The sequence below is a fragment of the Ictalurus punctatus genome, chromosome 24 (assembly GCF_001660625.3).
Source record: "Ictalurus punctatus breed USDA103 chromosome 24, Coco_2.0, whole genome shotgun sequence".
Classification (NCBI taxonomy): Eukaryota; Metazoa; Chordata; class Actinopteri; order Siluriformes; family Ictaluridae; genus Ictalurus; species Ictalurus punctatus.
The window spans coordinates 16,310,460-16,327,842 of NC_030439.2; the positions used below are offsets into that span (position 1 = coordinate 16,310,460).

General features: G+C 41.6%; 1 protein-coding gene across 3 annotated transcripts in view; it reads right to left on the minus strand.

Annotated features, from left to right (window-relative positions):
* LOC108256911 (serine/threonine-protein phosphatase 6 regulatory ankyrin repeat subunit A) overlaps positions 1–17,383 on the minus strand; it is a 38,862-nt gene that overhangs the window by 13,057 nt on the left and 8,422 nt on the right. For 2 of the 3 annotated variants that reach the window (XM_047150501.2, XM_017454180.3), the window contains exons 1-8: positions 16,331–17,383; positions 8,381–8,464; positions 5,142–5,220; positions 4,585–4,655; positions 4,295–4,495; positions 2,488–2,575; positions 2,017–2,159; positions 1,324–1,536 (exon numbers count right to left, since the gene is read on the minus strand). The exon at positions 16,331–17,383 is cut by the window's right edge. In XM_047150501.2, the coding sequence (XP_047006457.1) occupies positions 1,324–1,536; positions 2,017–2,159; positions 2,488–2,575; positions 4,295–4,495; positions 4,585–4,655; positions 5,142–5,220; positions 8,381–8,464; positions 16,331–16,474 (1,023 nt within the window). In that variant the 5' untranslated portion in view covers positions 16,475–17,383. The remainder of the gene's footprint in view (positions 1–1,323; positions 1,537–2,016; positions 2,160–2,487; positions 2,576–4,294; positions 4,496–4,584; positions 4,656–5,141; positions 5,221–8,380; positions 8,465–16,330) is intronic. The other variant, XM_047150502.2, reaches the window with a different exon arrangement.

Genomic DNA, 17,383 nt, shown 5'->3' on the forward strand with positions numbered 1-17,383 from the left:
CCTCCACTCTGCTCTTGGCTTTTTCAGATACAAACAAAGTCACAAACCATATGGAGAGAACCCGCATGGCAAGGGCTCAGGAACACACACGCACACACACACACACAAACAGAGCAGCTTGTACCCTGCAGTGTTTCCCCCCCCACCTTCTGTTAATCCAGGAGTCTCTTGTGTGGGTCAGTCTGTTCCCCGAGCCTCTGCCAGTCAACACACACACACACACACACACACACACACACACACACACACACACACACACACACACACACACACACACCTCGAAATAATACAAGAACGGGAGGATCTGCTTTCTGGGAGTAACGTTTTGCACACTGAAAACAGGTGCCCAGACAGGACTATTTGTATATAAGGGGAATAAAATGTGCGATCAAACAAAACTTCAGAGCCAGCTAGCACAGGCTCGTGTCGGCATTTTATGTTCTTCTTTTTCTTCCAATAATCAACTGGAAATATCTGCCTAATTTCACTTGCCAAAGTGAAAAGCCCATGTACCTTTTTTCCCCACCATCTACTAAAGTGAATAAACACACAGCCTTAATTTCATTTCTGAATATACTGCATACAAGGTGCATACAGACAATCTGAATTCTGAATTTAATTTACCTTTAACACGAACTGGTCAGAAGGAGTTGATTCGCTTTCTATAACAGCAGCTCTGACACGAGTTCCGGCTGCAAGGTTTAGAAATCGATGCGCTCTCTCTAAAACAGTCCCTACAGGATTTCGCGACTTCGCGGTAGCAGAAATGAACGCAAACGGCGTAATATTTTTCGAAATTACCGCAGATTTGGGTCGAGACGCATCACGTGACGTCATCAGGATGCGCATTCGGTCAAAGCCCACATCGATTCACGTGCGTCGGACATGAGCGCCGCTAAAAGGTCTCATTTACCAACAACCGTCGCTGCGAAAGACAATGTAGTGCAAGCAGTTTCCCGTAAAAAAAAAAAAAAAAAAAAAAAAAAAAAAAAAAAAAAAAAAGGCACAAAAACTCTGCAAGTTGCTGCACAAATTTTGAAAAAAGCCGCAGCAAAATCAAGCATTTTTGGCCACGACAATCACAAAAAAAACCTACACAGGGACTTGCATGGAAGACCAAGCTTTATTCCTTAATTAATTCATTTAATGTCTAATCTGTCCAGACGTGTGCTACATTAAAGGATCACTGACCTACAGTCTGATGTCGAACTGCTTACACAAATGATCCAAAACCAAGATAAAACAAGTTTTATTGCCCATGTTATAATGTTACGCGTGTTGTATTAATGCATATAAATAACGGTTTACACGAAGGACACTCACCTTGATGTTGACGTCAGCTCCGTTACCCACTAGCAGTTCCAGGCACAGCGCCCCCTGGCGAGAGGCAGCAGTAAAGTGCAGCGGTGCAAAGCCCTTCTCGTTCACCTGGTTGACGTTAGCACCGGATTCAATTAACTCGTTCACTACCACGTCCTGACCGTTGTAGCACGCCACGTGCAGCGGAGTGTTTCCGTACGCGTTTGGTTCGTTGATCTAGAGAAAAAGTGAGACAGCGAGATGAGGAGAGAGTATGGAGGATTATAAGGACTCTCTTTTTCATCTCAAGAATAAAATATTTTAATATCCGCAAATTACATCAAATATTATGCCCATGCTGATTATATTGCTACGTAATAAATTTATACAAAAACAATACGTTCTTTCAAAACAATCGTTTCAATCAAAAACACCACTGAAAATTGCCTACCCAAATAAAGAATGAGACAGATCTATGAATATGCATGAGATGCAAATTAGACACGCCCCCGTCTCCCTCTGCACCTCGTAATCTCTATTTGAATTCAAAACTTTATTTAAAACTTGCTTTAAAAAGTTTTTCTATGTTATTCATATATAGAATACCTTAGTAGACTTATATAATCAGTTTATAAAGCAATGCAAGTCCCAGTGTGAACATTACATTCAGGGATGGGGCGGGGCTATGTGGCAGTTCTGGGGGAGGGGTAAACGTACCTCGACACCCAGATCCAGCAGGTATTTCACCACACCGATCATCCCACTAGAAGCTGCAGCGTGGAGCGGCGTGTAGCCCTTCTTATCCTTACACACCACCTCGGCACCATGAGACACCAACAAGCGTACCACCTCCATATGACCTAAGAGTGAGAGGGGGTGAAGGAGAAGAAGAAAAAAAAAAAAAAGAGAGAGAGGGCGGAGAAAAGAAACACAATGACACAGAGTGAACAAAGGAACAAAAGAGGAAAAAAAAGAAGACAAAACGAAAAAAAAGGCGAGAAAACAAAGAAACGCATCAGTCTCTTCTATAGAACAGCCACAGGCTGACACAGAGCATCAGAGCCGAGCTCTGAATACTCATTAGCCTGAAGAGGCACAGTCTGCTGGAAACTAGGGCACAACACACAGTGCTGAGTAATGAAGCAGAGCTGATGTAGTGCAGATATACGGATTCCTGCTGTGACTTACCCATATACGCAGCCCAGTGTACAGCTCTCCTGTCTTTCTTATCGAACGCATTGATGTTGGCTCCTCTGGACAGCAGAAGCTTCACCATCTATAACCGCACAAACCACCCAATTACCAATTTTATTTTTTGGGATCGACTTAAAATGTATAAGACGACTCTAAAGTGCTACGGGTTAACACTGCAAGGATTTTAGCAGAACACATCACGAAATAATCTAAAGCTGAACTAATGACTAAACTGCTCGGGTGTAAACAGAGCAACAGAAAATGAGTCATTTCATTCCCTTTTGGAAAAGCATTAAGAAGTGCCATTGCTGATTTATTTGTTATTAACGGTTATTTACATCACAGCTATGATCGAACACCTATTTCTAAGATAGCATTATCATTTAAAAACTGTATTTTGTGTTTACTCAGGTTGCTGTTCTTTTATCTCAGTTTTTTTTTTTTTTTAAATTTCTGAAACAATTTAGTTTGAGGTGTACACAAAAACCGAAGAAATCAGGATGGGGCAAATACTTTTTCAAACCACTGTACATGACTATATAAAGGTATAGTACAGTACTGCATTGTACAGTACACCGTAGTATAGTATAGTTATAATATACACGACTATATAATAATATAATCACAGTACTAAATCGTACAGTACACCATAGTATAGTATATACACCTATATTAGGATATGGTGCTGCATTGTAGAGTATAGTATAGAATAGTATATACACCTATATTAGGATATGGTACTGCATTGTAGAGTATAGTATAGTATAGAATAGTATAGTATAGTATAGTATATACACCTGTATTAGGATATATGTTACTGCATTGCAGAGTATAGTATAGTATATACACCTATATTAGGATATTTTACTGCATTGCAGAGTATAGTATAGTATAGAATAGTATAGTATAGTATAGTATAGTATATACACCTGTATTAGGATATAAGGTACTGCATTGCAGAGTATAGTATAGTATATACACCTATATTAGGATATGTTACTGCATTGCAGAGTATAGTATAGTATAGTATATACACCTATATTAGGATATGTTACTGCATTGTAGAGTATAGTATAGTATAGTATAGTATAGTATATACACCTATATTAGGATATGTTACTGCATTGCAGAGTATAGTATAGTATATACACCTATATTAGGATATGCTACCGCATTGTAGAGTATAGTATAGAATAGTATATACACCTATATTAGGATATGGTACTGCATTGTAGAGTATAGTATAGTATAGTATAGTATAGTATAGTATATACACCTGTATTAGGATATATGTTACTGCATTGCAGAGTATAGTATAGTATATACACCTATATTAGGATATGGTACTGCATTGCAGAGTATAGTATAGTATATACACCTATATTAGGATATGGTACTGCATTGCAGAGTATAGTATAGTATAGTATATACACCTATATTAGGATATGGTACTGCATTGCAGAGTATAGTATAGTATAGTATATACACCTGTATTAGGATATATGTTACTGCATTGCAGAGTATAGTATAGTATATACACCTATATTAGGATATGGTACTGCATTGCAGAGTATAGTATAGTATATACACCTATATTAGGATATGGTACTGCATTGCAGAGTATAGTATAGTATAGTATATACACCTATATTAGGATATGGTACTGCATTGCAGAGTATTGTGTTGTATTGTAAATAGGACTATAACATGGTACTCTACTGTACATGGCACCGTATTGTGTAGTAATACATGGCATACTATAGCAGTGTGTCTGGTAATATTGTAAAGTGCAGAGTGGGACCTCGAGGTGTCCGCTGAAGGCAGCGTGGTGCAGGGCGGTGCGTCCCGCGCGGTCCGACACGTTCACGTTGCTCAGCAGGGGGACAAGAGCCTCGGCACAGCGCACCGCTTTGTTAGACGCCGCCACGTGCAGTGGAGTCTGCCAGTTCTTATCCCGAGCATTCACATCAGCAGAGTGTTTCAACAGCACCTGGACTGCCTCCTACACACAGACACCCGGAGACAGCTTGAACAGTGGTGTGTACAGTTTGTTTGCATTTGTGTGTGTACTTGTGTAGTGTAACGTGATACCTCACTGCAGGAAGCAACAGCACGGTGAAGAGGGGTCAGCCACTTATTATCTTTGGCATTTACTCTCGCTCCTGAATTATGGACAGAAACACAGTGAGAGAAAGAGAGAGATGGATGAGAGAGGGAGAGAGAGAGAGACGAGAGAGAGGTGAAAGAGGCAAGACTATGGTTCCATTCAGTCATCAAAAACGTAATGTAATATCATTCACCAATACAAGCAACAGAGAAACCATTACGTAACCTAATTCCTGAAACATGTTTAGAAACTCACTCCCATGATCCTTTGAGGCTACGTGTGTGGAATTTAAAATAGCACAGCTGCACCTGCTGGTATTCATCAATCCCCCATAACAGTGTCCTCCTCTTCCTGCATGCTAGTTAGTTCTCCAGGAGAGCAGCTGACTCCAACTATATGTGTGTGTTTGTGTGTGCACGTATGTGTGTGTAATCTGGAAAGGCTCTTGTGTATCAGTCCTGAGAAATGAGTTTCCAAGGAAGGAATAGTTGACGAACGTGTGTGTGTGCGCGTGTGTGTATATACATCTATCTATCTCTACCTGACAGAATGAGAAGCTCGATGATCTCAGCGTCACCCAAGTAGGCTGCAGCGTGGAGGGGAGTCCTCTTCTCACTATCCTAAAAAGCAGATTGTAAACACGACAATACTTTATCCAACTCATACGTCTTACTCTTACTCAGAACTTATTGTGACTTCTTTAAAGCTTGTAACACTTTCTTATCACTTCAGTTTAAATTAAGACTGACATTTTGAATGCCCGACACCGAGAAGGGCGGGGTTTCGAAACCTTTTTTTTTTAAATTACTTGCAACCCCTTTAAACAGCCTACATTTTTAACACCGACATGACATCACATCCCTTCATCAGAAGACTAGCAGCACGTTACTGCAAGCGATCAATCAATTCATTTGCTGAGGATAAAACAGGTTTAACAGATACTGATCTGATGCTGACGTTCAGAGAGACTGTCTCACTCCATGCAAGCTTGCCAAGCTATGTAAAATAAATAAATAAATAAATAAATAAATAAATAAATAAATAGTCGATGGCATCGGTGCAGTGTAGTCCTAGAGAACCTGTATTTTGTGTTTATATCAGTAAATATCACACGCTTTCACAGCATGTATTAAATCAATCAAATAAATAAATAAATAAATAAATAAATAAATAAATAAATAAGCACCCTTCTCCTGTTGCCAATGAATGCTAAACCACTGAGCCACCATCTCCTGGCATAAACACCTCATCTTCTCAGATGAGTGACTGACGGTGGTTTCATTATTCACTGTGGGTTTAGTTAAAGGAATAATCTTTATTCAGTGCATCGGCTGTGTGTGTGTGTGTGTGTGTGTGTGTGTGTGTACCACAGGCCACAATGTTCCCTGTACTGAGAACACAGCAGAAGGCCTGCTTACTTCTGAACAGCTGAACCAATAAACATTCATGTGTGGTCGAACACGGTCATGAAACCTTCAGTCAAAGGTGCTGGAGCATTCGTTTAAAGTGTGCCGTGTTTTCTATTTGAAAGCGTCCGAGCCTCCTCTGCGCTGTGCTGGACAAATGTGCGGTTTGACGAAACTCGAGCTGGATTTGTGTGTTGGAGAATGCGGCGTGTCGCGTGATGGAGCGCTCCGATAAATCCACAAGCTCCGGCGATCAATCGAGGCGCAGCTCTCCCGGGACGGTGTGTAGGAGCTGGAGGCTGTGTGCATTTGTGTAGGTGTGTGGAAGTAGCTGTTACTTATGAGTTTCTTTAAAGCACAAAAGTCATCCCATGTGACGGGATGTTCGCAGAACACTTCATTAAGAATCTCTCTCAAGTGGTTACTAAACAACATGAAATTAAATGCTAATCTGCAAGACTGCTTCTGAGGAGCCAGACTGATGCGCGCGCGCGCGCGCACACACACACACACACACACACACACACACACACACACACACACACACACACACACAAGCTCCAAAACTCACGTGACACACCAGGCATTCTGCCAGTGAAGGGTCTGTTCTGAAAAACAGCGCCGTCTCCACTCTGAGCACAGAGCTGCCTGGAGACGCACACTGAACACTCATTAAACCTACAGTGCTGAGAAAAAGACATGCTCGCTCACAAGCACCAAGATGGTGTGTGCGTGTGTGCATGTGTGTGTGTGTGTGTCTTTACACAGATCTCAGGCTAACCAGCACCTCGTTATCCAGAATATAACAAGACAACACTGAGACCAGTTAGAAGGAGAAGAAGATGAAGAAACAGAGGAAGAAGAAGAGGAGGAAGAGAAGGAGGAGGAAGAAGAGGAGGAGGCAGAAGACGAAAAAGAAGAAGAGGAAGAAGAAGAAGAAGAAGAGGAGGAAGAACAACAAGTGGAAGAAGAAGAAGAGGAGGAGGAACAAGAAGAGGAAGATGAAGAGGAAGTGGAAGAAGAAGAAGAAGAAGAAGAAGAAGAAGAGGAAGAAGAAGAGGAAGATAACGAAGAAGATGAAGAAGAAGAAGAAAAAGAAGAAGAGGAAGATGAAGAAGAAGAGGAAGAAGAAGAAGAAGATGATGAAGAAGAGGAAGAAGAAGAAGAAGAAGAAGAAGAAGAAGAAGAAGAAGAAGAAGAGGAAGAAGAAGAAGAGGAAGAAGAAGAGGAAGAGGAACCAGGCTGTCATATAACTTATAACACAGTGAAATTCTGATTTTCGCGTATCCCATCTTTGGGAGGTTGGGGTCAGAGCGCAGGGTCAGCCATGATACAGCACCCCTGGAGCAGAGAGGGTTAAGGGCTTTGCTCAAGGGCCCAACAGTAGCGGCTTGGCAGTGCCAACCTTTAGTTCAGTAACCCTGCTCATGGTGAGCGTCACAAAAAAACAAGAAATAAACAAAAAAAAGACAAAACTCTAACTCTACGCCTGATTGAGTCCTCGTTCCTCAGCATCTGAGCGGGAATTCGATCAAAACCTGCAATCTTTAAGGATGCAACACTTCTTCAAAATGTGTCAACAGCGATCAAGGAGAGAGGAGATTAGAAGCTTTGAGACTACACACGTGCTTCCTATTTTTTATTGTAGCTTTTGGTGTCCACAAAGAATATAAATAGCGTTTGGGTTTCAGACTCGAAACAGATTCTACTCCAAGCTCGGTGTTAGAGCAAGCTCGTCCCCCAAAAAGACTCGATTATCATAGGGACAATTCATCTCCGTCTCGGCAACATGAGGATCACACTACCTGAAGTGACAGTCAGTGATTCGAGCATATAGGAGCGCCAGTGGGACATCAAGAACCGTTCCTGAACAAAGGGGTATGTGACCGTAATCATCGTTCAGAAAGACATCGGTCTAGACAATCGTAACGCCCCCGCATTTGTGTGATCAATTTTCATCCTTAATTTACGTTCACACAGAGACTTCATGTACATTACAGTACAGGCGGGAAAACTGGTTTGAAAAACATTATAAAACTATATTGTTCGAGGTTCGCTTCGACTCTGATGAATCTGAAGTGCTTCGTTTACTTTCTCGACGCTGGCGACAAGATTTGGAAAAAAAAAAAAGAACAAAGTCATCACTTTTAATTAATGTAGGAACAAACACTTACCTAATGCTAATGTAGAAAGCTTAACATTGTACAATGGAAGATTCATTGAGACTAAATATAATACTGGGGCTCTGTAAGGTCAGAACTCCAGACGAATCGGTGCTTAACCTGCTCTTAAATACTCAGTTCATGTAGAAAGCATTTTAAACACCACAAAAATCAATCAAATAACTTCTTTTTTTTTTAAAAACCCACAATACCTGGACGTTGACATCTTCCTTTTTGAATATGAGAGCCCGAACTTCATCTGGATCCACGTTAAAGATGGCTTTCAACAACGAAGGCTGGGGGAAAGAAATAATATTTGTGGTTAGAAGACGATATTACAGGATGAAGAAGTTAACTGCAAGCTGAGATTATTATATACGTCTTGTTCAACATGAGAATCCATTTTCACTTTTCTGTATATAAAAGATACTTATAACTCTGGATATACTCATATTCGTATTCATCTGTACATACGTCGAGGTGTTCGTAGTGTACATATTACCATTATTATTCTTATCATTCTATTCCTATTGTATATATTTTAGACTTTTTTTTTTTTTCAATTTTATTCCTATTTGATGTGTATTCTCTTTCCTATCTGGTTTTTGTGTAATTGAGCTGCTGTAACGAGGGAATTTCCCCAGTGTGGGATCAATAAAGTTTATCTTATCTTATCTTATGATCGACTGAGATGAGCTCACTGGTAATAGATCAGCTGTGCCGTGAGACGTCATGATTTAATCGTCTCTAAATGACCTTAAACGTCACCTGGCGTTGTGACAGTCTATTTCAGTTATATTATTATATTACCAAGCATGTTAACCTTTACGCATTTTGTCTCTGGAACGGTTGGTACGTGTTTTGAATTCTCCGATATTACAGTCTCCATGAACTTAAAATTGACGTTTTGTGGCTTTTAGTATGAATACGTTCGCTTTAAGGTGATCTATTAACTAGTGTGCTCCAAAACAACCACATAATTCACATTTAAAAGATATGTGCATTCAAAATTCTCTATCCACAATACAGACCAACGATTTCGATGACATCACTCTGCACTTCAGCTTCTCATCAGATTTTCTGTCCAATCAAACGCTCTCTAGAAACCCAAGTGTCCCGCCCCCGACATTATAAAAATCCACAGTGGTACTGACGATCAAGTACAGCTTAACCCGGTCTGTGAGGTAAGCTAAACACTGTTCGCGATTAAAAAGGGGGAGGAGCCACTCGATATGTCCTGCCCTGACTTCCTGCTTCGTTGGAAATTATGTCAATATCTTGAATAGCGCTGCACGTTTCAAGGCGGTTCAGTGACGACGCCTGGAAGCCCCGCCCCTTCCCCATCTCGCATGCTCTCTACTGAACTCGAGATATATGAGATAACATTTATCGATATATATGTTTGACTTAGCTACCGTTACAGTACACACATACATAGTATACGTCAGTGTTGACATATTTATCAGGAATCCCACCGAACAATTTTGCAAAGAGAAACAGGAAAAAGGATGAAAACTTTGACCTAAAAATATTAAATAGGTAACATTAAAAACCGAACGCTTTACAAACAATGCGAATGGTAATGGTGAGTACAAAGTGATTAAACATGGTGTGGAAAACATCAGTTATGTGGACAACAGATTTTTAAAATGACTATCGAAAATACTATAGTACGCTTTTTACTGTTTACAGAGCATTACTGCAGAACCAGTTTCACAACTGCCTCTGCCAGCAAGCAGTTCCGGACCGCGCAGCTCACAATTATTATTACACCCTGCCGTGGAATGTTCAAAATACTCCTTTTCCTGTCTTATTTTGCATGTTCTGGACAATTAAATCATTTATCGCGATGTTAAATCACGAGCAGGGAAAAAATAAATAAATAAATCAATACTGCACAAGCCCGAGAACACGTCTGGTAATTGACGGGTGATTGGTATTTTATCAATACCGTATATGCCCTCGAGTATGAAGGGAAAACAATGACGCAGAAACTTTTGTAAGCCTTTTTAATTTGGCTTACAGACAGATTCACTAACACAAATAAATGTGGTCCAATGAAATGAAGTCGATGCACTGAAAGCTGGAGATACTGCAACATGTATGAGGCTTAGATTACTCACGTAATGTTAATGCACTCTCCAGACTGTACATCATACAGTGTGCTAACGCTTAAGCCCTAATGCACACACACTGCATCTGGAAAGTATTCACAGCGCTTCACTTTTTCCACATTTTGTTGTGTTACAGACTTATTCCAAAATGGATTCAATTCATTATTTTCCTCAAAATTCTACAAACTATATCCCATAATGATACCATGAAAGAAGTTTGTTTGAAATCTTTGCAAATTTATTAAAAATAAAAAACAAAAGAAGCACATGTACATAAGTATTCACAGCCTTTGCTCAATACTTTGTTTAAGCTCCTTTGGCACCAATTACAGCCTCAAGTCTTTCTGAGTATGATGCTACAAGCTTGGCACACCTATTTTTGGGCAGTTTCTCCCATTCTTCTTTGCAGGACCTCTCAAGCTCAATCAGGTTGGATGGGGAGCGTCGGTGCACAGCCGTTTTCAGATCTCTCCAGAGATGTTCAATCGGGTTCAAGTCTGGGCTCTGGCTGGGCCGCTCAAGGACATTCACAGAGTTGTCCTGTAGCCACTCCTTCATTATCTTGGCTGTGTGATTAGGGTCATTGACCTGTTGGAAGATGAACCTTCACCCCAGTCTGAGGTCCAGAGCTCTCTGGAGCAGGTTTTCATCAAGGATGTCTCTGTACATTGCTGCATTCATCTTTCCCTCGATCCCGACTAGTCTCCCAGTTCCTGCCGCTGAAAAACATCCCCACAGCATGCTGCTGCCACCACCATGCTTCACTGTAGGGATGGTATTGGCCAGGTGATGACTGGTGCCTGGTTTCCTCCAGACATGACGCTTGTCATTCAGGCCAAAGAGTTCAATCTTTGTTTCATCATGTTCTGAGAATCCTTCAGGTGCCTTTTGGCAAACTCCAGGTGGGCTGTCGTGTGCCTTTTACTGAGGAGTGGCTTCCATCTGGCCACTCTACCATACAGGCCTGATTGGTGGAGTGCTGCAGAGACGGTTGTTCTTCTGGAAGGTTCTCCTCTCTCCACAGACACATGCTGGAGCTCTGTCAGAGTGACCATCGGGTTTTCGGTCACCTCCCTGACTAAGGCCCTTCTCCCTTGATCGCTCAGTTTGGCCGGGCGGCCAGCTCTAGGAAGAGTCCTGCTGGTTCCAAACTTCTTCCATTCACGGATGATGGAGGCGACTGTGCTCATTGGGACCTTCAATGCTGCAGAAATGTTTCTGTACCCTTCCCCAGATCTGTGCCTCGATACAATCCTGTCTCGGAGGTCTCCAGACAATTCCTTGGACTTCATGGCTTGGTTTGTGCTCTGACATGCATTGTTAACCGTCGGACCTTATATAGACAGGTGTGTGCCTGAATTTACCACAGGTGGACTCCAATCAAGTTGTAGAAACATCTCAAGGATGATCAGTGGAAACAGGATGCACCTGAGCTCAATTTGGAGTGTCATGGCAAAGGCTGTGAATACTTATGTACATGTGCTTTTTGTGTTTTTTATTTTTAATAAATTTGCAAAGATTTCAAACAAACGTCTTTCACGTTGTCATTATGGGGTATAGTTTGTAGAATTTTCAGGAAAATTTTGAATTGAATCCGTTTTGGAATAAGGCTGTAACATAACAAAATGTGGAAAAAGTGAAGCGCTGTGAATACTTTCCGGATGCACTGCATATACTAACTACAGGAAGGGATCAACCTGCAGAGTCTGGAAATACACACACACACACACAAACACACGCATTAAAACCCAAATCTCGGTGACCTATAGCGTGGTCTGGTGAAATACGTGTTTGGGACAGCTTTCTCGTATAACTGAAACTAAAGCACCAACACCAGCTCAAACATACAGCCAGTGAAGCACTTTTATTATTCATCATGGAGGATGATCAGGAGTTAAAATTATACAAGAGCAGTAAAATGCGCCTGCGTAGACTTTATCAACAACAACAACAACAACAACAACAACAACAAAAAAAGAACACGCTGACGTTTCATGACCTACGGAGAACTTCTGCGAACGGTTCAAGTTACACACCATCACAGAGCGGCCGTATAAGAACAATACCAGGGTTTGAAATGAACACCTAGCCACCTGAAGGGTAACACTGTCACCTTGGAAGTAAATGATATTATTAAGTCTGTACAGATATTTATGGCGAGTCGTGATCTCCGCGTACGTTCGCGTTTCCTTCACTCGTTTCGGATTTGACGGACGTTTACCTCATAGCTAAAACGGTCTAATTAAGATTTCTATACAGTTGATCTTTTCAAGCCTTGCACAAGCTTAACAGGGTCACTTCTGGTGGCTTTTACTAGGTTAGTTAGTAAGAAAGAGCACTGACAATATTTCAAAAAGGAAAATTATTAGCAAAAGGTAAAAAAATAAAGTATAGCATTATAGCATTATAGAAATGCTATCAATAATTGAGCAATAAATTAAACAAGCTATTATAAAGTAATTACTGGAGATTTCCTCTCTGGTACTGAGGAATTACAGGAGCACATCTTACGTAAATACATTTGCCAAATTTACTGCTGTATATTGATAAGATAAGTTATATAACTCCTGTACCCGTGAGCGGCAGGTGAAAGTGCGGGGTGTACGTGCTTACACAGCACTTTATTTAAGGAAAACGAACATACAAAGCCAAAGGACACAGGTCAAAATACGCTCAGAGTGTGTCCTTAATCATTAACGGTAACACAGGGGAGAGTCGAAAATAGAAAACAGTCAACATGAAACTCTGACAAGGGGAAAACAGCCTTAATAGTACAAAAAAAAAAAAAAAGATAAAGCTTCGCAACAAGACATTGACACAATAGGGTTTAAACAAACAAACTAATCAGAATGAAACACAGAACAGGTAAACACAAACAGGCAACAAACCACTTTCAGGACAGGGAAACCATGACACTACCATATTTGTGCTGTAACATGATTACCCAACACAATGAGATAGACAGTACCTACTGCAAAAAGAGCATCCGTGGAAGAGTGGCGATGTGAAAACCACTGCTAACCCAGAAGAACATTTAAGACTCGTCTGAATTTTGCCAAAACACACCTTGATAATCTTCAAAGCTTTTGGGAGAATGTTCTATGGGATGACGAGTTGAAAGTGGAACTGTCTGGAAGACAGGGGTCCCGTTACATCTGGTGTAAACCGAAACACAGAATTCCACAAAAAGAACATCATACCTACAGTCAAGCATGGTGGAGGAAGTGTGATGGTGTGGGGATGCTTTGATACTTCAGGGTCTGGGCAACTTGCAATAATTGAGGGAAACATGAATTCTGCTCTCAACCAAATAATCCTAAAGGAGAATGTCCGGTCTTCAGTCAGTAAGTCGAAACTCGAGCGCAACTGGATTATGCATCCAAATGATCCAAAGCATAGGAGTAAGCCCACCGCTGAGCATCCCAAAAAAAGTGGCCTTTTGTCTTTTTTGGAGTGGCCTAGTCGTGAATTGAACCAGTTGAGACGCTGTGGCAGGACTTTAAACGGGCAGTTCATGCTCGTAAAACCTCCAGTGTGGTTGAGCTACGCAGTTCTGCAAAGAACGGTGAGCAAGATTCCACCGCAGCGCTGTGAAAGACTGATCTCCAGATATCGGAAGTGTTTAGTTGTAGTTATTGCCGCTAAAGGTCAACCAGATTTTAAATTTAAGGGGGCAATTAGTTTTTCACATGGGTGATAGGTGTTGGATATTTTTTTTTTTTTTGCTTCAATAGAAAAAAGAAAAAAAAAGTATAAAAACTGCATTGTGTGTTTACTCAGGTTGAATTTCGTGTGAAGATCTGAAATGATCTGATGCCATAAATGATAATAGCAGTGACAAACCTGATAAAAGAACAATAGTTTAAAGAATAGAGAAATGATGTCAAAGTATCGTCAGTAAAAAAAATAAGGCAAATAATAGAGAGAGAGAGAGAGAGAGAGAGAGAGAGACACACACACACACACACACACACAGAGGGAGCGAGAGAGAGACAGAGACAGAGAGCGAGACAGAGAGAGCGCGAGTGAGAGAGGAATGTATATTACATATAAATACCACTTTTCCCCAGACTGAAACTGACAACAAGGTGAGAAAAACAGCTCTCCACAACACGACCTCACACCTCACACTCCTGCAGACCAGGTGCAGGGACGTGCTCATACACACACGGAGGAAAATCCCAGCTGCTCCAGCTCTGTGAAGAACACACAGCAGCACCGTCATAAAGAAAGGAATCCTTCTGGTGTGTGGAAAGCCTGGAAAGAACAGGTTTAATCACTTTCCATGTTTACTGAAAAAGTAACGAGGCCAAGACTCTTTCAACAAGACGTCCAGACAGCGATCATAAACAACGTTAACGTGCTTCCTTACTATATCCACATGAAATAAATAAAAAGTGACAGGGAGTGCTGGCACGGGAAAATAATCAACGACGCCGGGAGCGGTTATCATGCTGAAGTTCTCCAATTACAACGAACACCTTCATCGCAAAGCTCGGACACTGGAGACTCCTTCCGAACATGTCAAATAAACAGCTCCTTACTGAAAACGTCGCCATATCAACAATTACACGTGTTCTGAAATTCTCTTATGTGGCGCGTCTGCTGTACAAGTCCTCCGTGTAAGTTGTTGCTATAGAAACGATAAAGGATTAAATCAAGCGCGTTAAAATGAACCTGTGATTTTCCGTGCAGCCGGAACTACCGTCAGAGCTGCAGTTATAGAGAATTAATCAACACCTTCTGACCGAACTGAGAATACGACAGCGCTGTGGTATACGTGCGTTTGTGTGTGTGTATATATATATATATAAAATATAAAATAAATATAAAAAAACTAAATACATGTATATTTTTTAAGACATAAAAATTACCAAAAAAATGTTTTTTACGAAACACCTCTGAAGTTTGTGAGAAAACCTAGCAGAAGAAATAATAATAATAATAATAATAATAATAATAATAACGATAATAATAATAATAATAATACGGCAGTGATATATGTATAACACGTCAACCTGTCCATCATGGTAATGAACCAGTTCAGGATTTTTTGGTTTAGCTACGGATGAGGAGTGGACACTAGGCGTATCTTCAGATTAAGATGAATCCATCCATCCATCTTCCACACCGCTTATCCTACACGGGTACCAACCCATCGCAAGGCACAATCACACACACACACTCACACACCACAGACAACTCAGAAATGCCCATCAGCCTTCATCGCGTGTCTTTGGACTGGGGGAGAAAACCGGAGAACCCGGAGGAAACCCCTGAAGCGTGTGAACATGCAAACTCCACACACACAGAGGGCGGAGTCAGGATTCAAACCCGCAACCCTGGAGGTGCGAGGTAAACGTACTAACCACTAACCCCTTATTAAGACGAATCGCATTTCACTACCGTTCCTCCTCCTCTACAGTATACACATCTGTACCAGCCTTCACAAGGGCACTGTTTACACGGGATGCACTGACTGCGTTTATCAAGTTTTAATTGCGCGAAATGTCCTCCAAGTGTCCTTGCTGAACAGACGAATCATTCCGCCTGGAAATATTAGTTCTCACTTCCTCCACCCAAACCCGCAAGTATTTTAAAATCATTTATAAATAGATCACTTCTTCATTAGATCCAGTGTTTGGGTTTGTCTTGGACAGGCCAAACACGCATACACGCGTGTGGAACGTATGCAGATGTTTTGATTGCAACAGTGACACCATTCAAAAAAAGGTTACACTGGAAGTAGATTATCGCACCATACTCGGATTTATCTCAGATTATTTAGAGAATATTACGCTGCAGGTGATCGCTCCTAAAAACACCTGGTGCACACGTTACAAAAATGAAAGAGCAGAACACGAAACAGCAATGCAGTAATTATGCCCTCTCTCTTCTCACGCACACCACTGACAGTTACAGCCAGTGAACACAGCCTTTCAAACAAATCATAAGAGGAAGCAGGGGGGAAAAAGAGAAAAAAAAAAAAAAAAAAAAAGGAACTGCAGGCTAAAATGCAAATCCCTCGTCTTGCCGTCTCGTCCTCACCTTCTCTTCCTGAGTGTCGGCTTCGGGAGGTGAATGCTGGGAAACGTGGTCCTGCGCTGTTTTGGAAAGCAGAGGGGAGGGCTCCTCGTCCTCCACCTCCTCCAGGACGACGATACACACGCGGCTCATTCGCTCAGACCTCATAGGTGCAGCGGAAAAAACGCGACCCCCCCCACCCCTGTCCCCGTCCACATCCACGCCGGTTAAAAAAAAAAAGAAAAAAAAAAAGAATAATATCACAAATTCAGGTTACTCCTCCATGCAGAAGAAATGCTCTGTTACAATCCCAGGCTGATTGTGTTTCTGTCAAGTCCCAAGCCGCTAGTGTCCTGTCGTCATCTCTGTCCGATACACATGCTAGCGTAGAGGAGAGAGACAGGGATTCCTCGATGCTAAAGCAGACGGAGCGGCAGTGATCCAGTCCGCGTAGAGGACATGATGAACCGCTCGTGTCGCGTGTGTTAGCATAAAAGCCTCGTTTAGTTAACCTCTGAGAGGCAGCGCTGGGGCTCGCTGTTGCTGATTACCGCGAACAAAGCTGAGCTGTGAGCTTTCCGTCTGCCTCTCGTGTCTCTCTCTCTCTCTCTCTCTCTCTCTGTCCATTCATGCCGCATGGCAGCCTGCTGAAACCAGCGTTTTTTCAGCCCCAGCCAACACAGCCAGCCCCCACTGCAATTCTAATCCTCCTGTGTACCAAAGGCTGAGAGAGAGAATGAAAGAGAAAATGATAGGAGGCAAAAAGAGAAAGAGAAAGAGAAAATGATGAAAAAAAAAACCCCCAAACAAACAAACAAAAAAAAGAGCAGGTAAAAATGGAGAGACACATAAACAAGACGGAGGTTGTAGAAGAAACAGGGAGGAATCGAAAGACAGACAGAGATAGACCATGACCCAGACAGGCACTCGCTTCTGCACCTCGGGTTATTTTGTTAATGAATCGCAGGACTTGACGTTAGTAATCCCAGTGAGAGCGCGAGTACAGCAACGAAACATGATATGACACAGACAGACAGAGAGAGAGAAAAAAAGAGAAAGAGAGAGAGAGAGAGAGAG